General features: G+C 47.7%; 2 protein-coding genes across 16 annotated transcripts in view; both read right to left on the reverse strand.

Annotated features, from left to right (window-relative positions):
* Positions 1-1,896: 1,896 nt before the first annotated feature.
* LOC143829090 (ribulose-phosphate 3-epimerase) lies at positions 1,897-9,021 on the reverse strand. Of its 4 annotated transcripts, none has more exons than XM_077319400.1 (6): positions 8,990-9,021; positions 7,001-7,080; positions 5,901-6,040; positions 4,178-4,312; positions 3,920-4,006; positions 1,897-2,394 (listed from the first exon to the last, which is right to left on the reverse strand). In XM_077319400.1, the coding sequence occupies exons 3-6, from the start codon at positions 6,036-6,038 to the stop codon at positions 2,272-2,274; spliced, it is 483 nt and encodes a 160-aa protein (XP_077175515.1). In that variant the 5' UTR covers positions 6,039-6,040; positions 7,001-7,080; positions 8,990-9,021; the 3' UTR covers positions 1,897-2,271. The 4 variants fall into 4 exon arrangements, with proteins under 4 accessions (XP_077175515.1, XP_077175516.1, XP_077175513.1 ...); XM_077319401.1 differs by having other exon boundaries at positions 8,986-9,007; XM_077319398.1 differs by lacking the exon at positions 8,990-9,021 and adding an exon at positions 8,676-8,857.
* A 3,297-nt stretch (positions 9,022-12,318) lies between these two features.
* LOC143829091 (protein unc-80 homolog) overlaps positions 12,319-24,423 on the reverse strand; it is a 177,969-nt gene continuing 165,864 nt past the window's right edge. For 6 of the 12 annotated variants that reach the window (XM_077319408.1, XM_077319406.1, XM_077319411.1 and 3 more), the window contains 3 exons: positions 23,625-23,757; positions 19,323-19,534; positions 12,319-16,158 (listed from right to left, as the gene is read on the reverse strand). In XM_077319408.1, coding sequence (XP_077175523.1) covers positions 15,901-16,158; positions 19,323-19,534; positions 23,625-23,757 — 603 coding nt within the window. In that variant the 3' untranslated portion in view covers positions 12,319-15,900. The remainder of the gene's footprint in view (positions 16,159-19,322; positions 19,535-23,624; positions 23,758-24,423) is intronic. The other 6 variants (XM_077319413.1, XM_077319412.1, XM_077319409.1 and 3 more) reach the window with 2 other exon arrangements.

The raw sequence follows: 24,423 nt of genomic DNA on the forward strand, positions 1-24,423 counted from the left end.
ATCCGGCCTCCTAAGTCCCCCTGCAGGGCATCTCTCTCCTCACTCTCCAACCCTATGAAGTGAGGTGTTCCCCTCTTTAAAGTTGAGGTGGGGCAAAGGGGACAACAGGAGGAAGCATGGCTCTTGTCCTCGACCATCAATATCTCCTGCACCAGCGGTCCCCAACCTTTCTCAGGTCAGGGACCGCCACCAGGGTGAGGGGAGAGCCGACAGCCCGGGTGCTGCGCAAACGCACACGTGCAGTTGCCATGCATGCGAGTTTTTGCCACCAGGTGGCGCTAACACACATGCACGCAGTTGCCGTGCATGCGTGTTTCTGCCACCAGGGGGCGCTAACGCACATGTGCATTTGTGTTGCCGGCATGCCGGCGGCTGCGCCTGCCTCTTCCCTTCCTTCTTGCTGTGGGCGGTGGGAGGCAGGCGTGGCTGCCCGGTACCGTGGCCTTCGCGGCCCGGCACCAGGCCACGGACCGGGGGTTGATGACCCCCGTCCTTCACAACCCAGTTGTCAGTAAAAGTGAAGCCCTCCCATTATCAGACCCCCTAAGCATGAGGCTGTGGGCTGTATTTAGCTCTGAGTGGAAGAAGGAAGAGTTGGTTCTTGTTATGCTGCTTTTCTCTACCTGAAGGAGTCTCAAAGTGGTTCACAATCGTCTTCCTTTCCTCTCCCTGCAACAGACACCGTGGACTGTCTGTGCCATGGACTGTCCGTTTGTGAGGCTGAGAGAGCCCTAATATTACTGCTCGGTCAGAACAGCTTTATCAGGTCCGTGACTACCCAAGGTAACCCACCTGGATGCATGTGGGAGAATCAAATCCGGCTCACCAGATTAGAAGTCCACGCTCCTAACCATTACAGCAAGCTGGCTCTTGGGCTCCGTTTTCTATTCAAAAAGCACCCGATTCGTATCGCTCACTGATAATACTCCTCCAAGGACAAGCAGCATGGCAGCTGTTGTTTTGAAATAACAGATTTTATGAGGCTTCACACATTAATATGCAAGTCGTACCACGCATATCTACCTGCCCCTAAATTCTGCTGACAGATTCACACAACTGAAATAATTCTACCCAAAGGGCTTTCCGCCCTTAAGAAACTGAAGATGAATTGACTTTGATCTAAAATGTTAGGGCTTCCCAATGATCCCATGACTTTGGACCTCATTACCATCTATCATGTCCACTTTCCATTATCCATTTTCTTGACATGAAAAGCCGTCTTCACACTTCCTTCCATTTAGAGATTCAAATGAGCAGCCGTGTTGGTCTGAAGTAGCACAATAAAATCAGAGTCCAGTAGCACCTTTAAGACCAACCAAGATTTATTCGGGGCGTGAGCTTTCGAGTGCAAGCACTCTTCATCAGACGATGATCTTCTTACATGACAGGGAATATATAGAAAAAATCAATTCTGTTACTTGGTTGTGACACAGTCTACTGGTGTAACAGAATTGATTTTGCTATATATTCCCTGTCATGTAAGAAGATCTGACGAAGAGTGCTTGCACTCGAAAGCTCACGCCCCGAATAAATCTTGGTTGGTCTTAAACAGTGGTCCCCAACCCCGAGCCGCGGCTCCCTCTCCCCGCCTCCCCGCAGTAAAAAACTTCCGAGGCCGCAAGCTTGCGGCCCGGGAAGCTTCTTACTGCGGGAGAGGGGGGAGGGAATCAGGGCCGCGCCCGTGCATGCGCAGCCAAAATTGTGCATGTGCGGCACTTTTGCGCATGCACGAAAGTGCCGCAAAGGCGCGGTTTTGGCCGTGCATGCGCGAAAGTGCGCATACGCAGCACGGGCACGCATGTGCCCTGCCGGTCCCCAGCCTCAAAAAGGTTGGGGACCGCTGGTCTTAAAGATGCCTTCCCTTTATAGTTGTCAGAAGAACCAGACCTAGAAAAGTTCTCAAGTTCAATCAACGTGCTGCTCATTCAAGCATTTATTTTCACACATTAAACAAGTTGTTTTGAAAGAGAAAGGAATGCACAGAATTAATTGCTGCATATGGAACAAGTGTTTGAGGTTCCCCATAAAATGCTGGTACGTACCACGTACGTGTGACAACGTCTGCCTTTGGCAGTCAAGCGACCGTCCGGAGCCAGAGTTCTCCCTCGCTGCGAGAACAAGCTTAGTGTCCCGCAAGGGTCTTGTCTGCAGTGGATGAATGGCTCTTTAGTGCCAGGGTCTCATCCGAGTAGCACTGCGATTCGATGACAGATACCCGCACACACACGTACAGAAGATAAAGCATTTGGCCACAGTTCTGGTGCGCCGGTTTCACCGGTCAAGGGAGCGCTTCTGCGCGGCTTCACAACACACGTTCCTGAGGAGGTTAATCACAGCTCTGGGATCATCGCTCTTCATGATGGCGCTGCCGGACACGATCATATTGGCCCCCGCCTGAAAGCAGGAGAGAACTTTGTATTTCATGTCCATCCTAAATGTGGCCTCAAAGGATAACGTCAGAAGAGCACTGCTGGATCAGACCGACGGTCCCATCTAGTCCAGCCTCGTGACCCACAGTTTCTTGAGAGAGCAGGGGAGAGTAGCCAAGGCCTTCCTAAACACATCAGGAGAGCCATGCTGGGTTGAACCAGTGGCCCACCTAGTCCAGCATCCTGCCTCACACAGTGGCCAACCAGTTCCTCTGGCGGACCAACAACAGGGCAGAGAGGCCAAGGCATTTCCCTGATGTTGCCTCCTGCCTCTGGGATTCCTGGCACTGACTGCCTTTCAACAAGAACGTTCCTTTTAGTCACCCTGGCTAGTAGCTACTGCTAGACATCTCCATGAAGCAAATTCCACATTGTAATCACTCTCTGTGTAAATAAGTATTTCCTTTTGTCCATCCTGAATCTACTAAGCATGATTGCTTGCTACCAGTTTTAACCGGAAATGCACTTCTGTTTGGCCAGTAGAACAACTATTTACAGAGGAAACCAAAACTTCTCTTTTCAATGCCGAAGTAAGGATTTCAGCACTTAACAATGCACGCAGGTTGCCCTGCAATATCACTGTCTGAAAGTAAAAAGGTAAAGGTATCCCCTGTGCAAGCACCGAGTCATGTCTGACCCTTGGGGTGACGCCCTCTAGCGTTTTCTTGGCAGACTCAATACGGGGTGGTTTGCCAGTGCCTTCCCCAGTCATTACCGTTTACCCCCCAGCAAGCTGGGTACTCATTTTACCGACCTCGGAAGGATGGAAGGCTGAGTCAACCTTGAGCCGGCTGCTTTCAGACTGCATGTCTGCTGCCTTGTCACTGCGCCACAAGAGGCTTTTTGTATGAAAGTAGTCAGTGAAAAAAAAACAACTATGAATTATATAGTTCTTCTGCCCTCCTTTTCCTCCAGTTCCTCCACTCTTTCAACATCTAATTGGCTGCAAATTATTATTGTTGTTATTGTTGATGTGACAATGGGAACTGCGGTTTTACATAGTTTTCATAGGTTTTAATTACCTCAACATTGTATATAAACGGACTAGTGTTTGCTTATGAAATTATTGCGTGTAAACCGCCCCGAGACAGTTTACTGGGAGGGTTGCCAAATACAAGTTGCCAAATAAATAAAAGAAACAAGCATTTGAGCCTTTACAACCTGATCCACCAGGCCAGAGAGAGACAACTCCTAGACTCCTAAACTACAAAACTATTGTTTCAAAATTGAAAGAGAATGAACGGACTCTTGTAGTGCTGCTAAAGGCTAACACATGCAGGAAAAGGATTTGCGAATCAAAACTTCCCAGATGGAAGTGTTTCACTTCGTGAACCCTTCTGCAGAGGCATGCCAAGATGGAATCAGCAGGTGTACACAAACGGACAGCCCACGACACAGAAAACCTAGGAGTCCTGAGGATTTCACAAGATTCCAAGTCTGTTTGGGGCAACAGACTAACATGGCTATGCACCTCGAATGTCGCTTTTTACCTCTGCACATTTATGAATGGAGTCTGGCCCGACACCGCCATCCACTTCAATATCCAAGGAAGGGAACTGCGTTCTTAGCCAGTTAACCTAGTTAGCAGCACAAAAAGAAAGGACAAGGACCATTGTGGGTGTTGTCCTGCAAGGTGTGGAACAGTAGAATCGACATTCCAAAATAAAGATTCAATGACAATTCTCATTGCCTTATCAACACCCCTCCTCCTCCCCTGGCTCTATATGATCAAAAGCCATCCCACCTACCTTTGGCATCATCTCTTCCATGAACTTCTGTCCCCCAAAGCCAGGCTCCACTGTCATGACTAAAGCCATGTCTATCTGATTGGCCCACGGTGCTAAATATTCTACTGTTGTTCCCGGTTTGATAGCCAAGCCAACCTATGAGAGAGGAAGAAACAAAATGACCACCTGTCCGGAATCTGCATCTTCTTAAGCATCTTGAGGTGAACAAAAGCACATGGCCCTTCAAATGTTTTCAGCTAATTAAAACGGGTTAAAAGGGGGGGGGATTACCAACATAGCAAAGATGGCTCAATAATCTGCAAACAGGGCTGTTTCCTGGCACAAGGGCTTCTGGATAACGCTAGGTCATGATGATGATGATGTCATCCGTTGTGTCCGACCCTCAGCGATTCTATAAGAAAGTGTCACCGTGCGCCCCTCTCTCTGACCGCTTCTTTTAATTGGTTCATGGTCATCCCTGTATCGGCTTTGATCGTGTTGAGCCAGCGGATCCTTTGGCGACCATGTTTCCTTTTGCCACTGACCATGCCGAGCATTAATGATTTTTCTAGCGAGTTGGATCGCATGATGTGTCCAAAGGAAGTGAGCTTTAACTGTAATATCTTCCCTTCTGATGACACAGTTGGTTTGATCCTCTCTAAAACTATCTTGTTGGTAACTTTGGCTGTCCGTGGTATTCGCAACATTTGTCATGCTTTAACCCATATCCTCTGTGTTCTTCCCACAGGATGCCTAGTTTCCATGCACCTCCATCAGAGAGCGCAATACTTCTGGCTGACACTGCGCTCCTCTTTGCACAGCCAGAAGAATGTTTGAGCAGAAAGGCAACTGTCTTTGTGTCACATGCATTCCTACCAGTTGATCTGATCCAACTGCAATCCTCAGTCTTTCAAATGGTACACAGCAGGAATTTCTAAGTGCCCCCTCAAGGAAAACAAAACCAAAGACCCCTACAGATCTGAGCTTCTTCTCCATCTGGGCCACAACTGCTGCTCTGGCCTGCTTCCGTTGCTTTCCACTAGAAACAAACCATCACCATGGGCTAAGGTGAAGAATAAGATCTAAAAGCATTAATATTTACATGCCGGTCAGCTTTCCAGCGTGTTCACTTCCATATGGAAACACTGTCGTTCTCTTATCCCTCAGCCATACATGATTCAAATAACTTAATACATTTCTGCTACAGACACAATTGTATTTAGCCAAGTGTTCCAAGTTGTGAATTCAACCATGGCCAGATTTTCCTTTGTTTGCTGGTAACAATACCTTGGCCATGGTTAGCAATATCCAAAATATATTGGTTTGGAAAGATACCTTTCAAAACTCCCCAAAGGGATGTAATGCAAGTCTCCTTAGGTCTCCTTGGTCTCCTCTCACCAAACATTAAATACTATTCCAAGACTATATCTCCGACAAAGATCACTAATATTGGAGTATATTTCGCTTCATAGAAATAACGTAGCATCTTTAAGTGATTTCTTTTACATTGATATAATGAAAACGCCCCCCCCCCCCCGCCCCACAGCAATAATGCCTGATTTCACGTTAGTAACCCTGGATGAGCTGAATAATCCCTCCCCTTGCCCTTTGTTGGTTCCATTTACAGCCAGCAATTAAACAGTTCAGTTAAAGTTCTTGCAATCTGACTGCATTTGGAAAATAGTAGCTCCAGCCAGCAGCTGCTTAACGACAGGATCCAGAATGCTTTCCAGACATTTCTCACCTTCATTCCATTTTCCCTGATATCTTTAATCAGCGCTCCTGCGTTTTCCGTAGCTTCTATGTGGAAAGTGTATTGGTTTGCACCTGCCACAGCCATAGGCTTCACCCACTGTTCTGGCTTGGCAACCATCATGTGCATATCTGGAAAGAACCAAGCGGAAAACCAAAGCAGACATTACTTTCCCCCTCACTCCTCCAGGCAGGTATTCATGTCATGGAACATCTTAGGATCCAAACTGAAGCATCAGGCAGCCGATAGAGAGAAATTCCCTCCGAGGCCTCTGTCCAATCACAAAGCAGTGGGAGGTTCCACAAAAAGGTAGGCGGAGCCAAGTCCCCTCCAACGATGGAGATGACAGCTTCAGGCACATACTCTGCTGACTCCTCCTGGGCTCTCCTGGAGAACCTCCTACTGCAACAAAGCCAGGATTGGCTCTTTTGAGGAAGAACCAACAGGCCATCAAGAAACACAGCAATGGGCACCATGGCAAGGATCGACCTCCAAATGATTCCCTGATAGGAAATGGCTACCGCTCTGCTGTATCTTGGGATCACTTTTGACTGTACTTAAGTTCATCCCATGCCATCTGTACCACCTCAGGAGCTTCAAATAGAGCTTATGAAGGAGGGGAGGGGGGAGATCAAAAATTATTTGGTTAGGATATTTCTATGCAGTCTCTTCAGTCCTGCCCAAGGTAGCTTATCATTAAAACAGGATCACAATATCAGAACAAGCCACTGGATGTAAGCAGCATTAAATAAAAAACTATTCATATAATGGGAGCAAGAGCGTTGATAAGGTCCTTCCCCTAATGAAAAGCCTGGGTAAAATAGGTTTTGGGCCTGGTAAGGTACTAAGCAAGCCTTAAGGGGGAGGGGGATATTCCAAAGGTGAGGTGCCACCATAGAAAAAGACCTTGTCACCCATTCATAATTGGAGGGCTGGACAGTATGGGAGGACTTTCTGTTCTTCCCACATTTGTGATAGCAGCAATTTAGCTCTTGAGGAAAATATGTGTTCTTCCAGATACTGATTGCCTAGGCAGGCAAATTCACATCTTTAACAGGATACACATTCTTAATCCATTGTCAACAGCTTACCAAAAAAGGGTTCCTGCCCCAGTTGCTTACGAAGACTCTCTACCACGGGATGGCCAAAAGTGATGTTCGGGACAAAATGCCTGTATCCAGTTGGGAAGAGAAAATTATATACATTATAAGAACCCTGCTGAGAGAGACAGAGTATATATCTTTCCCGAAGGGCTGAGCAGTGTCAGAATTTAAAGTGACTTTTGGTTGTGCTCTTATCACACTGTTGATTGTCTTCCTTAAGCCTCACAGATGTGTAAAACAATAGGAGTAAAATGGCAGTCATCATGGGTGAAAAAGAGGACTAACATATTGCAAGTCAAGCTGAAGTCCAGACTATAGGCTGCTCAACAACTTAAATGGGATAAGAAGCCTACATGGCAGGATTTTGGTCTCGTCTTCAAACTCCAACAGAAGCTGCAGTTGTGTCCCGCCAGTAATTTGCTTACGTGATGCAGGAGCTGAATGAATCAGTAGACCAGCCTTTTTCAACCTTTTGATTGCAGAGGAGCCCCTGAAATAACTTTTCAGACTTCAAGGAACTGCTGGCACCATCTCAGCTGGCCACCCCAACCCCTCGAAGTGGTATGTCACTGGAAGTGACATCACCACCCATGTTAACAGACAGGCTCGAGAAGGCCCAACTGTAACTAGTTTCAGGCCGGCATCAGCCTTTCATGTCTCCTGCTAGCTGGTCCTCTTAACTGGAGATGCTGGGGACTGAGTCTTTGGCATGCCTAGCAACAGCCCTTGCGCTGGGCTTCCAGTTTGGATGAAGCCCAAGGCCACAGCAGCTGCAGTTAGCCAGGGCTAGCTAGAGCTATCTTCAGACTAGAACCCTCAAAAATAATTCACTAGAATTATAATCAAAATAGCCCCCACAGAAGATAACCAGAAACACGCAGGACAATCATTTCTGCCATCACCCTTTAAAGCAGGCGTAGTGAACCTGTGGTCCTCCAGATGTCCATGGACTACAATTCCCATTCGCTGGCAGGGGCTCATGGGAATTGTAGTCCATGGACATCGGGAGGACCACAGGTTCACTACCCCTGCTTTAAAGCACTAAGAGAAAAGCTAAACGTCCCAAATATGACTGCTAACTTCCAGGCAAGGCCTGGAGTTCTCACAGAATTGCAGCTGATCTCCAGGCAACGGAGATCAGTTTCCCTGCTGAAAATGGCAGGTTTGCAGGGACCTGGGGATCCCTCGGTTTTACAGTTCCTCTCCAAATGACCAGATTTTAACATTGGTAAAGTGGGACATCATTGACCGGGGGGCGGGGGGTCTTGATTAAAAATTTGGTCTATATGGAGCAACAGGGGCTCATGGGAATTGTAGTCCATGGGCATCTGGAGAGCCAGTTTGCCCCCCGCCTTAGAGGTTTGGGAGGTGGACACTAGGATTGCACTCTGTTAACTCCAGCCTGGAGTTGGCAACCCCCTCCCCAAATACCAACTGAACCCCTGCAAAGCAGGACGCAGGCCTCCCCCAGCCGACCACGCCTGCACGGGGTAAAAGGAGGCTCTCGCCACAAAGACGACGAGACAGAGCGGCGCCTAAAAGCCGGCCGTCGAGTCCGCCTTCAACCGGAAGCGGCTAAGGCGTGCGACGCTCCCTCCCTTCTCTCTATGGTCCTTTCCGCCGCGGGTCTCCCGGGAAGGCGGCGGCGTCTCAAACGAGTTACCCGTCCATTACATCCAGGTGCAGGTAGTCGGCCCCGCAGTCCATCATGCGGCTGCATTCCGCGCCCAGCGCCGCCAAGTCGCTGTTGAGAATGGACGGGCCTATCCGGCACCCGGACGCCATGACTGCCCGGCCAGCCCTCAGCTGCTTCCTCACGCTTAGAGCCGGAAGCGCGCGGAGCGCATGCGTATAACATACTGGAGCGGGAGAGTTGCGCTCCACGCCTTGATGGGAAATGTAGTTTTCGGGCCCGCTGCCCTCCCTGTCTCTGCAGTCTGGGAGCGCAGTGCGAACTACAAGCCCCACAATACCTAGGGTTAGGTGGCGATGTTGACAGAGCCCCTCTGCAGCCGGCCAAAGCGCCGTTACTAGGCGGAGGTGGTTCCCCCGCCTGCGAGGGGTGTGGAGACGAAGCCAGCCAATCAGCTCCGCTCTTCGGTGGCCTCAGGCAACAGGCGGAATCCGACTGGCTGGCTTCGAGGGCGGCGGAGGAAGCGGTCAGCCAATGGCGGGCGCCCTCTGGCCGTTGCTGCGCTCGTAGCCATGGGCGGGAGCCTCCGGGGGGAGGGGCTGAGGAAGCTGTCACGTGATTTAGTTAGGCCACAGTAACTTGCATGTAGAAAACGAGGGTGTCAGGGAGAGGTGAGGTTGGCGTGATTCTTTGCAGAGAGCTTCAGGCGGATAGTCAGCGTGGTCTGATGAGGCAGAGTAAAGTTTGAATCTGGTGGTGCCTTTAAAATCAAGACAGTTTTAAAACCAACGAAGTTTTCTTCTGACGCCCTTCTCCAGAGAGCTGCATATTACAGCTTCTCCCCAGAATTAAACTTTTGTTTTTTGGTTTTAAAGGCAGAGGGCATCGCCCAGGTATCTGGACAGCGACTTGCCCGCTGAGCTCTCCCCTGCACTCTGGTACAGCCCTGCCACGGGTTGGGCAGGAGCACTGGCCCTTGGCGGCCAGGAGAGTGAGAGGTTGGCAAAATTGGGAGGTTGGGAAATTGCAGGAGCTGGGGGGGGGGGGGGCTCAGCCCAGCCTAATGCTATAGAGCCCACCCTGTGAAGAAAGTAGCTGTTATCTCCAAGGGGATAGGCCAAAATGAGCTTGTCTGTCTGCAGCAGGAGGAAAGAGCCAGAGTCCAGGAGCACAAGGGAGAATCTTTTATTTGTCACTGCTAGTGTGGGCCTATTGGGGCCCCAGACACCATGATTACTCCGCTAGCCCCTCAGCAGCCTTCTCAGGATAAGACCTGGCAGCGTGCATGTGCATAACGCACATGCATGTGCATGTGCGATGGAAGAGTTGCACTCCATGCCTTGACAGGAAGTGTAGCAAGAAAGAGCCAGAGTCCAGGAGCACCCGAAAGACTAACAACATTTGTGGCCGGGGAGGAGCATTCGTGAATCACAGCTCACTTTAAATACAGCTAGAATGTGAGGGAACAAAGTTAGAGCCCAGTGGCAACTTTAAGACAAAGTTTCATGCAAAGTGTATTTGTTGGACTTAAAGTGAGGGGCCTGAAAGAAGATGCTTGAGATGCCTTGTAGAAATTGTGGAATCATTTCCTATTAGATTAGCTAGATCTATAGTTAATAAGAATACTAATTGTCAGTTTTGTATACTTGTTAAGCTGAATCATAACCAGCATGTATTCCGGCCCAGGCTGAACAAAGTTATTTATTATTATTATTTATTTGATTTATTACCCGCCACTCCCTGACGGCTCGTGGCAGGTTATATAAGTCTGAATAAAACCCCATTAAAACCCCAGACATAAAATCATAAATCAAGACCAGAAGGAAAAAAGATAAAAAAACAGAAGGAAGAAGATACGGCGGAAAAACAAAACCCTCACTATTCTCAGTCCCCCCAAATACCTCTTGGAGGTTGCAAATGGAGGTTGCAAATGTCACTTCTGAACTGTCGCTCATATCGTTGTCCTGGAAGGGGGGCCATACAGATCTCCCTGGCTGTACCGGCCTCAACCCTACACCTCTTGGAAGAGCTCTGTTTTACAGGTCCTGTGGAACACCGGAAGCTCCCGCAGGGCCCACAGATCTTCTGGGAACTCATTTCACCAGGTAGGGGCCAGGATGGAAAAGACCCTGGCCCCAGTCGGGCTTCCCTGGGGCCAGGAATAACCAACAAATTAATTCCCGCAGAGCGTAAGACCCTAAAGTTCACTGGGAAGGCTAGGAGGTGCCATTGGGAACAAGCTGAGGCAACATGTACCCTGCATGCCTCATGGAATCTGGTAGCGTAATGCAGAGAAGCCCATTCAGTTCTATGGAGCCTAATCCTTGTTCCTTCATATTGTAATTGTTACCAAATAAAGGTAAAAGACGGGCCATTCCCATGGTAAAGGGCCATTCCCATGCGAATGAATTTGGAAGTGATGTTGTGATGCCCACCCCTGACACCCAGAAGCACAGGGCCCATAGCAAGTGCTACGCAGATAAACCGGCCCTGCTGTCAAGTGTGTTCCTTAATAAACCTTTATCTACCCTTTAATCAGATGGTGCTCTGTTGCTGTCAATTACTCTAAGCAAAAGAAAAAGGAAATCTTGCGACTATACATGCTTGTTCATATTTTCCTTGAAGGACATTGTTACATCTCAAACGTAAAAACTGACCTGTGGAGAGATTCCCACCTGCAACCAATCTGATTGAGCCGCAGTGACCCTACCTTTTCCCCGCAATATCCAGGAGCGGAGAAAAAGTATAACTGATCAAACCGCTTTGAGAGCTCCTAGTATTAAAGTGTAGATCTGTGTTTTCCCAGAATAACGTCCTCCCTGCTGAGGTAGAGAAGCAGTCTGGCCCTGATTGGCTGGGCGCCAGTTCTAAGACTTCGTAGTGCCGGGTTGCAAGATTTTCCTCCCAAGATTTATTTTTTAAAGGTTTAAGGTGACTGTGCTCCAGCATCCACACAGATATTTGCCTCATTCTGTGAGAGGCAGCTGCTGACTCGGCTCCCCCTGCCTGCCCACTCCTTTAGGAAGAGCAGCCTTGTGCTCAAGTGCAGATGGGTTTCTGTTTCAGGTTGGGGGGGAAGCACAAAGACTCGGGCTCAAATTGATCTGAATTCAGCAGGCTCGACAGCAGAGAAAAAAGAGTAAGAGCAGAACCAGTCCTGGTGTGACCTAGGCTAGCCCAATCCCCGTTCTTGGAAGCTAAGCAGGGTTGCCTCTGGTTAGCTCTTCAATGGGAAACCCCCAAAGAAGTCTAGGCCCACGATGCAGTGGCAGGCAATGCCAAAGCACCACTGTACATCTCTTGCCTGGAAGAAGAAGAAGAGGAGGAGGAAGAAGAAGAAGAAAAGAGTTGGTTCTCATATGCTGCTTTTCTCTACCAGAAAGAATCTCAAAGTAGCTTACAATCCCCTTCCCTTTCCTCTCCCCACAACAGACATCCTGTGAGTTAGGTGAGGCTGAGAGAGCCCTGATATCACTGCTTGGTCAGAACAGCTTTATGAGTGCCATGGGGAGCCCAAGGTCACCCAGCTGGCTGCATGTGGGGGAGTGCAGAATAGAACCCGGGGTGCCGGATTAGAAGTCCGCACTCCTAACCACTCCACCAAACTGGCTCTGAAATAGCCCAAGTCCGAGAAGAAATCAAAGCAAGCAGAAATTCCCCCAGACTTAATGAGTTCTTTATAGGCGAGTTTTATTTATGCATCATCAAACACTAAACCGTTTGTCCTTTCGTAAACAAATCGGACATCTTGGACATTTTCGCTTCCGTCTTTGGTCGTTTGCCGCACGTCGCAGATTGGCAATCGTTTCAGATCCCCCGCCTTCCGACCTGGGGTTTGGAGCCTTCCCGGGGGAGGGGCATTCATTTCTCTATAAACATTTAACATGGAGACTTTGATATGCTTGCCTTTATCATCTATATGTGGCATTGATTTAGAAACACATATTTTCTTTAAAGCCCCTCACATTACATATCGTTGCTTTTAATACAAACATGGCAAAATAGCCCTTCCTTCTTTTCCAGTAGCTTAGCTTGGGTCGCTAAGAAGGTACATTCTACTGAACGCCCTGAGATTAGATACTAACTGTAAAATCCCATGTTATTTATTTATTTATTTATTTATTTATTATATTTGAAGTGGAGATTTCTATAGCAGGAGTAGTCAACCTGTGGTCCTCCAGATGTTCACGGACTACAATTCCCACGAGCCCCTGCCAGTGTTTGCTGGCAGGGGCTCATGGGAATTGTAGTCCATTGACATCTGGAGGACCACAGGTTGACTACCCGTGATATAGGACATACTTTCATGTTCTTGAATATCTTTAGATAACTCTTTGGCAAGGGAATTGATCACAATAAATGGCATTATTTCTTTAAAAATATTTCTATCCCGCCCCGCCTTCCTGGACTCAAGGCGGTTTGGTTTGTCCCAATTGTACAGGGAAAGGGCTAATTTGGAAATGTATTCGTGCAGAGAACCCTACTTTAGTTGAATTTGTAATGCCAATTCTTTACAACAAGATTGGTGACGTTCCACATAAAACCGGTTCCAGTCCAGGTAACCTTTCTTCAGAATCTTGGCATGAGCCTTCTTGACACCCCTTGACATTCCTATGTGCACACACGTGCAGACGATTACACAAATACATCTAGACATTCTGCACAACTAAGATCATGTATAAACAGAAGACGCGTATACACACTGGATGAGATGACTGAAGATTTCCCATAGAACAATTCTCCCTTTCTCCAAAACGAGTCAAGTTTCCGGGGACTTGTTTGAACAATTATCAGGAGGCACTGGGAAAAGGGAATTTTCAAAAAGCCCTGGGACCAGTGCCGTGAGCTCAAAACTCGATCTTTAGAAAGGGAGACCAGACAATGGCAAGTTGGTATAAAAATCTAGAACACAAAATTTTGCCAGACACAGTTAAGACTTTCTTTTAAACAACGCAGACATTTGTTGAACATTTTTGCGCACATTAAGGCCTCTAACACTAAGTAAGCAGCAGCATTTTTCTTCACAGCAGAAATATACTTGTCACTTGAATATAGCACAAATTCGGTTAAGAGTACGGTCGTTCGCCCCTTCGGTGAGCAGAGCGCAACCAGAACAAGATAAATTCTACATGAGGACAACAAGACGTGTTCGTATCTCAGTAGGAGCCCTCTTGGGGGCTGCTGGACTTAGTTCCTTAAATCCCCTAACGTTCTTTTAAAATCACAATTAAAAAAAATATCCCCCACTGGGCATATTCAGACTTATTATGGCTTGTTGAAACGGATTCAGCACTTTACAATGGGCATTGATCCAGTTACTAGATTTCCTAAGAACAAACTTGGATCTATCACAGTATTTTCTGCTCCCAAAACATGACTGATGGGGATGCTTCTTGTACAGACGAATGCTTCCTTTAGCTCAGGTCATTTTTTTGTACAGCAGTCACAATATGCACAAAATAAAAATAATTAGACCACCACCCATTTTCAAAACCTGCAGTCAGGAAACAGAAAAAAAATTATAATGCCTTCTTTTAAAAAAACAAAATGAGTGTCTTCTGACCAAAAATATTGTATTGGCAATCCAGTAAAAGGATTTCATGCATGAGGTCCTAACACAACATACCGGAGCAGGGCAAAGTATGTGGCCGGTGTGCTTCTTTTAAAAAAATTTATTTCTGCTTCCCAGAAGATCCACGCGGTTAACCTTTGGTGTTTATGTTACTGGGTTTACGCGTAAACAGCAGTTCTCAAATAGGACTCTGTCGGTGTACTGGGGAGGGGGTTGTAGAATAGGTGGCCAAAGGGAAACCCTTTGCCTCTGTGGCATTGCTGCAGTGGATAATGTTGTCAATCAGGAAATGCTCAAGAACAGAACCTGCAGCACAGCCAGATTGTGGGGGGGGGGGCAACTCGAGAACCTGCCGATCTTGCCTTGATCTTCCGGAGAGCGGTCACAGGTGGCGGCTTTAAAGCTAGCAAAGGAGGCCGAGCTTCTTTCCAAGCAAAGCCGGAACCATCGCAGGGCATGGGCTTCTTTGCAGAGCACAGTGGTTCCAACCATAACAAACCTACCTTGACAATATACACAGGCCATGGCCAAACCATCCCTGAACATCTCTTGCCTTGAACTCCTAAAAGGGTCACCAGAAGTCAGCTGCGACTGGATCGGCCCTTTGCACACACATCTCGTATGACTGATGCAATCAATCCGCTTTAGAAACCTTTAGACTTGAACGAAACAAGTTTACATCGACATCATGACTGAAATGCCTTACTAGCTACCTGAAAATTAAGAGTTACATTCATATTTCATGGAGCCTAGATTGCAAATAATCCATGACTTTCAAGTGAGGTATCATTCATAAACGTTACACTTTTCCCACGCAGAAGCACAGATGGCTGGAAAGTCACATTAAGGGTACATGAGAACGAAGAATCTTTTGCTATTACATGTCCCGTGAGCATAAATATTCTGTACAATACCAACTCCTGGTTTGGAAACATGTAGGTTTGCTTGTAAGCATAAGCATGGCCAAAGAATTGTGTGAGAAGATCCACAGGCATTTTCTTGTTTGCTTCTGTTTGTTACTGAATATTTTGGAGCAGAATATTTTGTACTATTTATCTCATGTACAGAACACTCAGTCCAAACGCCCACCTTAGTGCATAGTCTTAACATTCTTCACTGTAATCTACAGTTAATTTTAAGGGGATTGTAAATGTATGCTTCCTCGGGTACATAACTCAGAGTTTGAAATATCAAACATTGGACAGAAATTGCCGAATCTCTGATCGTTGTTTAGCATTTGGCATTCTGATGCTAAATGAACCTACAGTCATAAAGCATCTTCAGCTAGCATGATTTTTCATTAATTTACTATGTAAATATTTCTATCTATATATCTCCTTTCTGAGATTACAAAAATAAACTTTGGGGCCCTGTATTTGGATGGCTAGCCTCCCAAAAAGTACCCCAATTTTTCTGAGTTTGTTTGGGTTTTTTGACTGGAATAACCAGAGTGCCCAAAAGATTTTAGGAATTCATTCTGTGCACAGGAAGATTCCCTTCTGGAACGAGTCCTCTTCCATGGTCTGCCCTGAGTCCAACTAGATCTGTCTAAAAGCGCTGGCATGTTTACAACAGATTGGCCCACATGTCCCAGACCAATGTGGACCTCGTGGTTTATAAAGTGCTCTTTTAATTATGGATGGACGGATACGAAGACTGGCGCAGTCTCCCCTTCCCCCCGATTCAGACATGGGACTCATCTAGGCCAGTGTCAGTCTGCCCCACCTCAATATGTGTGAAGGTGAACTGGGGGTTTTCCATCCCATTATCCTCACTAATGTGCAGGATGGTGTCTCCATGCTCCAGTAAGCTGGTGGTCTCCAGGCCTGTAAAATCCTCCGTGTCGGACAGCTGCGAGGATGGGGAGCTCCCGTGGGCTTGAGCCAACCTCACCTCTGGATTGTCCTCCTTTTTTTTCTCCTCGGCAGAAAGCATCTCGCTCTGGAAGGAAGAGAGTTTAAAGTCAGGCTGGAGCTCTTGGCAAGGATCAGGAAGGCTAACATTACAGTTCCCCGATTTTGGTTCCCTTTATCTTTTTCTGGTCTGAGTAGACCATGTTCTTCTTTGTTTCTCTGTCTGCCCCACCCAGTTAGTTAAATGTATTCATAAAAATACTGACCCAGCCAGGGGACTGTGGGACAGACTACAATCCTTCTTTTGTCTTTGTCTGATGGTGATTCAAAACGAACAAACTGATTTGTTTCATTTTGGAGGGGAAATGGTCAGGTAGGAAATGGTCAGGTTTAGGACAGGAGGTGAACAGGCAACAGGAATGAGGTAAATATGTATAAACAAGCGTTTGTCATGATCAAGGAGCTGTTTTCTTATACAGACAGGTCCTTAAAACTGAGGAGAGATTTTTCTTGTCAATGTCTGCTTAAATAAACAAGCATAAGCTTCTTGCCTCAAAGGCATTTAAATTGAAGGCAGGAGCATTCACACAAGTTTCAATATCCTTTCTTAACCACTTGCTAGGGGCCATCCCTTTAGTAGAAACTGTTTCCTTCAGACTTAATAGGGATCACTCCTCTTTACTATAAGCTATTTCCCTTAGAGAAGGACTACACATCCCACTTCCCTAATTTAGGATCTGTCTTGATCCTTTCCTTTGCGTAACTCCCCTTCACACTCAACTGTCATTCATAACTGCCACACCTAACTGACACTCTCAGAATTCTGTTTGAATTCTGTTTGAATCCCGTCACTCAAGGTTCTCAGATCAGGTTAAAACATTAACCATTTACTGTTCATTACATTGACATACAGTGAAGATGCAGAAACTCTTGTTGAACACAAGAAGCTGTCTCATACTTAGCCAAACCCTTGGTCCATTAAGATCTACTCAATATTGTCCACTCAGAGGGGCAGAACCACTCCAAGATCTCAAGTGGAAGTCTTTGACATCCTCTACTACACTGTCCTATTCACTTGAAAATGCTGGGGATTAAACGTGGGACCTTCTGCACGCAAGGAAGATGTACGATCACTGGGGCTCTGTTACTAATCAACAGTGACATGATACTTCTCTTAGAGTTAAATCCTTAAAAGAACAGAATTATCCCAGTACTTCTAGAGCAGTCTTTTTTAACTTTTTCACCATGGAGGAGCCCCTGAAATACTTGTTGAGGCTTTGAGGCACCCCAGAAGTGATGTCAGTTGGCCATGTCTCTCTACTACACATTCAGAAAGTGACATGTCACTGGAAGTGAAATCACCACCCACATAAACAGGCAAGCTTAAGGAGGACTGAGGTGGGAGAGAGGCAGGAGTCAGTCTAAAGTGGGAGTCGGTGTGCAGTCTCTGTCCTCCCTCAGATACAGAAACCATGAGAGAGCACACGCTTGGGAGGGAGGAGGGGAGCAATGCAAGCAGCTGGTTCCTTAGCTTGTGGCCAAGTCCAGAGTAGGAGAGGAAATGTCACGGACCCCCTCCAAATCTCCCGTGGACCCCTAGGGGTCTGTAGACCCCTAGCTAGAAAAACCCTTTTCTAGATCAGGCGTTTTCAACCCTTTTAGTGTTGAGAAACCCTTGAAATATTCTTCAAGCTTCAAGAAACCACAGAAGTAGCGTGATTGTGCAGAATATAGTTGGGAAACTTAAATGTGTACATGCTCCACTGAAGCCCTCCCCTTCCCATCCCCTCCAGGCCCATCATGGGCCATTTGGGAGGGTGAGAGTTGACATGGTCATATATGGTCTTATCACCCAATAAATGTTTAATGCGCACACACAACTCTGGGATGGACAGTTTCAGCTGTGCTTCACTGTGGCGACGGGGTCTACTCCCACATGATTCCACAAAATCCTACTGTTGTGGAAGGTTAAAAAAAAGCCCTGTTTGGCTCTGCACTGCTGCAAAGCCAAACAGGGTGTTTTCTGTCCTTGCTGGGACACCGTAGGTGGGGGCCTGTATGCCTGGCCTGGCCGCTGATAGTGCCTGCAGCAAAAAACAGATGTTGAAAACATCAGCATCAGAGGCATCGGAGGCCCTAAAGTGGACCATGGTTGGGAGGGGGCCAGGCTGACGGCGACATCATGCATAAGTGGAGATTAACCCTGCTGCTGTGTGAGCACTGGCCCGGACTCCCCCACCCCCATTGCATAACCGGCCCAGCTGTCTTATCCCACTCTGCTGCCAGTTTTCAAGAAGAGTTGAGTGACCCATACAGCACGGGCTTGTAACACCCCGGGGGCCACTCAGCCTGGCTTCTTCCAGGGCTATCATCCCTTCCCAGTCCACTTCTGTAAGTGTGGAGGGATGGAGAGAGATGCTGGGAGGGCATCTTGCCCTTGTGGAAGTGAGGGGAAGAAACAGGAAGAGGAGGAAGCAGCTGGAAGGAAGGAAGACCCTGAGATACGCAATCTAGGTAAACAACGGGGCAGCTAAAATAGGCAAGAGGAAGGATACAGTGGGATCTGATGTCCTATGTAACCCAAGGAAAAACTTTGGATCAGAACCCCAAAATGCACCTGGGACCCCCAGTGTAGATTCCCCCAGAAAGGCAATGCATTTTATTATTTCTAAGATTGGAATAAGGGGTATTGAAGCTTAATCTTGGAGGGCAGAGGGTGTGTCCAGGCTCTGAGACTTTCTCCACTTGAAAGAAGAGGCAGGACCTCAAACCTTTGCCTGGGAACATGTTTGCCTAACGGTGCCCCCTCCAAAATGACAGTAATGGCTCCTTTAATTGGTTTCCTTATACTCTAAATGTGTATTTGGATCTGTTGGTTATTTAACAGAGACAGGTAACGTCACCTGTCTTTCAGGGTGATGCTATTATAAGGGGAGAGTGGATGTGTTTCCCTACCTGCTGCAGGTGTCAGGAGAAAGGGGGGAGCATTTATGTTTCCATGGCAGGCATCTGTTTGAGGGTGAGGGTTTTTGTTTCCCTTTTTCTTTTTGAAATACGTACTTGTGTCCACAAACACTGGAGCTCCCACACCCGGTCCCTTTGGCTGAATTTGTATCAGGAATCAAGGAAGATGTTAAACGGTGGCCATCTAGCTCTGAGTAATATCGCTTGTGGGATACTGCAGCACAAACGTTTGGGTTCGTATTCTGTGGTCCAGAACGGGCCCATTTTCCACTCCCCCCCCCAAGTTACCTGGCTGGTGGTGGCCTGGCTGTGGAGGTCAGCCACGATAACGGCCGGGGAGGAGGTCAGGACAGGCTTGCTGCTTGACTCCTGCTTCTTGCCATCTTTAGGGCTGCCCCTTTTGGTACTCTGTGGCTGGACAGCTGTTGGGGCTTGGTCAGGAGTTGAGCTGGAGGTCTCTGACTGTGCTTCAGTAAAAGTCACAGATCGCTTCTGATCCACTGCAGGGTTAGACACAAACAACAGTAGCAGCAAATTGGAAAAGAAATCCGAACATATTGCACCATTGGACTGTTGGTCTCTGTGCATGCATCAGCAGACTTTTGGGGTACTTTGGTTAGGAGCATTTTACCTTCATTCTGAAACCAGCTTACAACACTTGGCTTTCCTGTATTCTCATTTGCTTTGCTTGTAAGTTTGTTTCTTTGTCCCCTCCCCCTTTTTTCCCCCACTTGTCTTGCTCCCCCTATTGGTCAATTGGATATTACATCTGTTTTTGTCCCACATAGCTCCCTGAAAACCAATGGAATGTCAAATTGACCACTAGAGGGGGCAAAATACATGCAGAATGGAGGGGAAAAAATGGAGAAACAAGATGTTATAGTGAGGGAAATGAGAGTGTGGAAAAGACATCAACATCATTAGGCTATTTATACTTCACTTTTCTCAGTTAGACTCAAAGAGGATCACAGAGTATGAATCAAGTATAGTCAACAGGATGTGACCGCCAATGAGCAATACAACAGGGTTTAGACTACAGAAGCCGAAAACAAAAATTGAAAACAGAGCAAAATCAAAGCATGAGCTTTTAAACCTGATGCATCAAGTGGTGTAGAAATTACCTGGTCTGGAGCTTACATTTAGGTAGGTGACTAAATCTTGGTATAAGCCAGCCTTTCACAATATTTTTATTATTGAGAACCCCCTGAAACATTCTTTAGGCTTTAGGCCCATAAGTGGCACAATCATGCAGAATATGGTTGGGAAGCATAGCTGGGCTCACGCCCACCTCGGGCCCCTCCCCTTCCTACTCCCTCCAGGCCCATCCTTGGCCATTTGGGGAGGGGGAGATGGGTCACACATGATTATATCAACTAATACATGTTTAACAAATTTTAAAATAATTATAAAAAATTAATTAACTACCACCCATTGGGGAAACATTTCCAGGGCCATCAAGAAACCCCAGGGTTTCACAAAACCCTAGTTGAGAAACCCTGGTATAGGGCAAGGTACTTCTCCCTTGACTAATGCCCTTTTCTACCTGTTTCATTACAAAACAACAATGGCTTCTAATCTATCTAGCCAGGTTTGACTCCCCACGCCTCCACATGCAGCCAGCTGGGGGAACTTAGTACAAAAGAGGGACAGTCAAATCACAAATCCAAAGAGAAGAAAACTTTGTCTTGTTGGCTATCCTAATTTTCCTTTTATTTCATTATTATTGTTATTACCGAATTTTTATACCACCTCTCTCCCATAATGAGCTTGCTGTGATTTACAACATGGTTAAAATATGCAAACAGTTGAATTGATTTAAATTAAAAATAAGATATTAAACTTTAAAAAAACTAACCAGCAACTCACTAATTAATACTAAAAAACTATCTACCCCCTATCCCAGGCACCCTTTGTCACTGCCTGCCCATTGACCGTGGCAGGTTTTATCTCTACTACATCCAACCTCCTGCTGGTCCCTGGCCCCAAGGAAGCCCGCTTGACCTCAACCAGGGCCAGAGCTTTCTCCATTCTGGCCCCCACCTGGTGGAATGAGCTCCCAGAGGAGATCAGGGCCCTGACAGACCCTAAACAGCTCCACAGGGCCTACAAAAGGGAGCTCCTCCACCAGGCATTTGGTTGAGGTCGACCAAATCACCGCTTCCAGTTGGCCCACAAGCTCTCCCCTCTATGACCAACATTAATCGGTTGCCCACAGGGTCCAGTAAGAGTTGAGCTGAGGCTCTTACCATTTCTATTTTATGGTATTATTGTTATTATATCATGTTAAATTATTATTGTTATAATATTACTGCTGTTACTGTTACCTGTTACCATGCGTTAATTGTATTCTGTAAACCAGTGGTCCCCAACCTGCGGTCCGCGGCCCGGTGGCGGGCCGCGGCTCCCTCTCCCCGCCCCCCCCCCCCCCGCAGTAAAAAACTTCCCAGGCCACAAGCTTGCAGCCCGGGAAGCTTCTTACTGCGGGAGGGGGGGAGAGGGAATAAGGGCCGTGCCACGCATCGCGCATGTGCGGCCCGGTCGCGCTTGCGCACATGCGCAGGCGCGGCCACGCACGCGCGCTGCAGGGGCGTGGCCGTCGCCCTGCCGGTCCCCAACCAAAAAAAGGTTGGGGATCACTGCTGTAAACCACCCTGAGCCCTTGGGGAGGGCGGTATATAAATATAATAAATAAATAAATAAATAAAATGATCTGTCTGGGGCATGTAAAAGAGAGAGAAAGGAACCTGAGAGTGGCAGAAGGAGGCCCATATGTTTTAGATCAGCCTTAACCCTTGGCCTGTTGGAAGGGCGCCATCTGACAGGCCCTGAGGAACTGTAATAGCTCTGCTGGCACTCTGGCCTCAGCTGATAGCTTATTCCACCACGCCTCTGGTCGAGGCCAGACTACTACCAGCTGATTTGCTCCAGATGAACTAACTGCTCTCCAGTGGGCGTATTGGGAGAGGTGGTCCCTCAAAAAGAGTATAGGTTTCGGGATTAGAAAGATAAGCCTGGTTGGACAGGAGACCAGGACAGCAAAGTGACTTTCTCACTCAAGAGTCCTATTTCTCCCCAGTCCCACCTGAGTCATGACCATGATGGAAAAGAACATGCAACTAGTTACTAACTGCATGGCGAAACAGTACATTTTGCTCAGGGATGACAGTGGTACTCCTGTGACATCAGCAGACATTTCATCGATCCCCATGCTCACCTCACGCCAATCAGCATACTTGGCAACTCACAGCTTGCTCTGTCCTGCTTGGAAGCAAGATCAACTCTGGACACGCAAAGGGAATAAGGGCCGCCAGCACAACGGAGACTGGAGAAGCGGACGAGTGACAGCACAGCACTAGGAACAAGTGGCAACTGACTGGCCAAGGTTTTGAGAAACTAGAACCATCCCCTCCCCCTCCCATGGTCCACAGGGATAGGCTGTGATTGAACAAAACCTAAGGGGAAGGCAGCCAGGCTAAAGCTGCCAATTAACCATTGAACTATGAGACAGAAGCTCTATTGAAGGTGGTCATTCCCTGTCCACTCAACCTAGGGTGACACAAGGGGATCAGCATTGTTGGGCAGCTGCTGCCAAGTCTCAGGATCTCAGATGGGCCCTCCACTTCCAACCTCTGACCAACCCCAAGAGGAGGAAGAGATGCCCCTATCATGGCCTGCCTTCTCTGTGGCACTGTGGGGACCTCATCAGCAGTGACAGAATGCAGAGAAGCCTGGATTCTCACAGTCTATTCAGCATATCCGTGCTGTTGGGTTTGGGATCAGGAGTGCAGCTGCCACAGCACAGTGATGGGTCAGGAGGGACACCGGGAGCAGGAACAGCTGCTGGGCACAGTCTTAACTGAAGCCAGAGCTTCTTCCAGTCATGGAGGCCGCACTGAAAGGAACGCCCAAGGCCACAGTCATAAACAAGCCAAAAGTCAGAAGCTGGAAGGTTACCAGATCAGGGAAAGGCCAGAACACACCAAAGAGTCAAAACCAAGAAGTCAAGATGCTAACAGGAAACATCCAGAGTCAAGGTCATTGCTGACAGTCCAGGGTCTTCAGGGAGTACAGGAACAAAAGTGTGGAGTCAGGCTGCGCTAGAAACTGAGCCCATTGCATCCACACTTAAATCATGCTGAGTCGTCTGCGCAGGAGCCATCCTGCCATCACTCACTGTCCTCAGAAATCTTTGTACACTGGCGGCTCATGAAACACGCCGACCATCTCTCCTCATGCAGCACTACCCTAAGTCTCTGTCAACAGAGTCTGGCTGGTTTGGCCGAATCAGGGCTACTCGATGAAGGTGTAGTGATTCTAGGGACACAGACTGGGGCTCTGTCTCCTCGGCCTTTGTTGACAGCTATTAGCACTCCTTTGTCTGTCCGCTGAGTTCCCTGCTGTTTCAACTCTCTGAGAAACTAACTCCCCAGCATCATCTGATGAACTGTGATCACTGTGACACTATCAGTGGTTCATTCATTATAGTTTGCTAAATTCATTATCCACACACACATATCAACTGCGGGGGGGGGGGGGCAAGGGACCAGAAATGCAGTAATTTGAAAGTAATAATAAGAAGAAGACACTAGCCTTGGAGAAATGTTGCCTCACCGGTAGGTTTCGTTTTCGGCTGTATGCTTCTGCGTGTGGTGGAAAGTCGGGCTCCGTGACGGCTGCGCGGTTCAGTTTGAGTTTTCTGGCGTGACAGGAGGGGCCTCCTTAACTGGAAAAGGTGGGAAGAGCAGTTAGATGGACACGGTCGTTCTGAAAAGCCACTCGCCAGTTTTATGTATATTCACAGCCCCCGGAGATTTTATTGACGGAACACTTTGTTTTCGTTCACAAGAGCTTCTTGCTCTGTGCCATAAGTCACTTGAGTAAAATGACACTCTAGGGCAGTGGTCTTCAACCTTTTTATCACCAGGGACCGGTCAACGCTTGACAATTTATTGAGGCCTGGGGGGGGCTATTCTTTTGCTGAGGGACGTCGCCACCGCCTGAGCCCCTGCTCCACTTGCTTTCCCGCCGATGCTCCTGACTTCCCGCCGCCCACTGGGGGGCGCTGCCAGCAGCAGCTGTGCAGTGTCACGCCAAGGGGGAGCCCCACCCATGGCGGCCGCTGGAGACCACTAAATGTGAGCAGTACCGATTGTTCTACGGACCGGTCCCGGTCTCCGGACCGGGGGTTGGGGACCACTGCTCTAGAGCATGGGTGGCCAAACTGTGGCTCTCCAGGTATCCATGGACTACAGTTCCCATGAGAGGGGCTTCAGGGTCAGGAATCTGCTACTGATGCCACTGAGGAAACTTACACAGCACACATCGGTACACACACACACACACACACAATACCTTTATTGGCATAAAGCAGACTAGCAAAATGAACAGA

The sequence above is a fragment of the Paroedura picta genome, chromosome 2 (genome assembly GCF_049243985.1).
Source record: "Paroedura picta isolate Pp20150507F chromosome 2, Ppicta_v3.0, whole genome shotgun sequence".
NCBI classification, from domain to species: domain Eukaryota; kingdom Metazoa; phylum Chordata; class Lepidosauria; order Squamata; family Gekkonidae; genus Paroedura; species Paroedura picta.

Coding starts and splice junctions, on each gene's coding strand:
- LOC143829090 (XM_077319398.1), bottom strand. CDS start 8,797: ATGGCGTCCGGGTGCCGGATAGGCCCGTCCATTCTCAACAGCGACTTG. Junction 7,081..8,675: donor CACCTGGATGTAATGGACGG/GTAACTCGTTTG, acceptor AACTGGATACAG/GCATTTTGTCCCGAACATCA. Junction 4,007..4,177: donor TGGAAGAGATGATGCCAAAG/GTAGGTGGGATG, acceptor GCTGCTAACTAG/GTTAACTGGCTAAGAACGCA.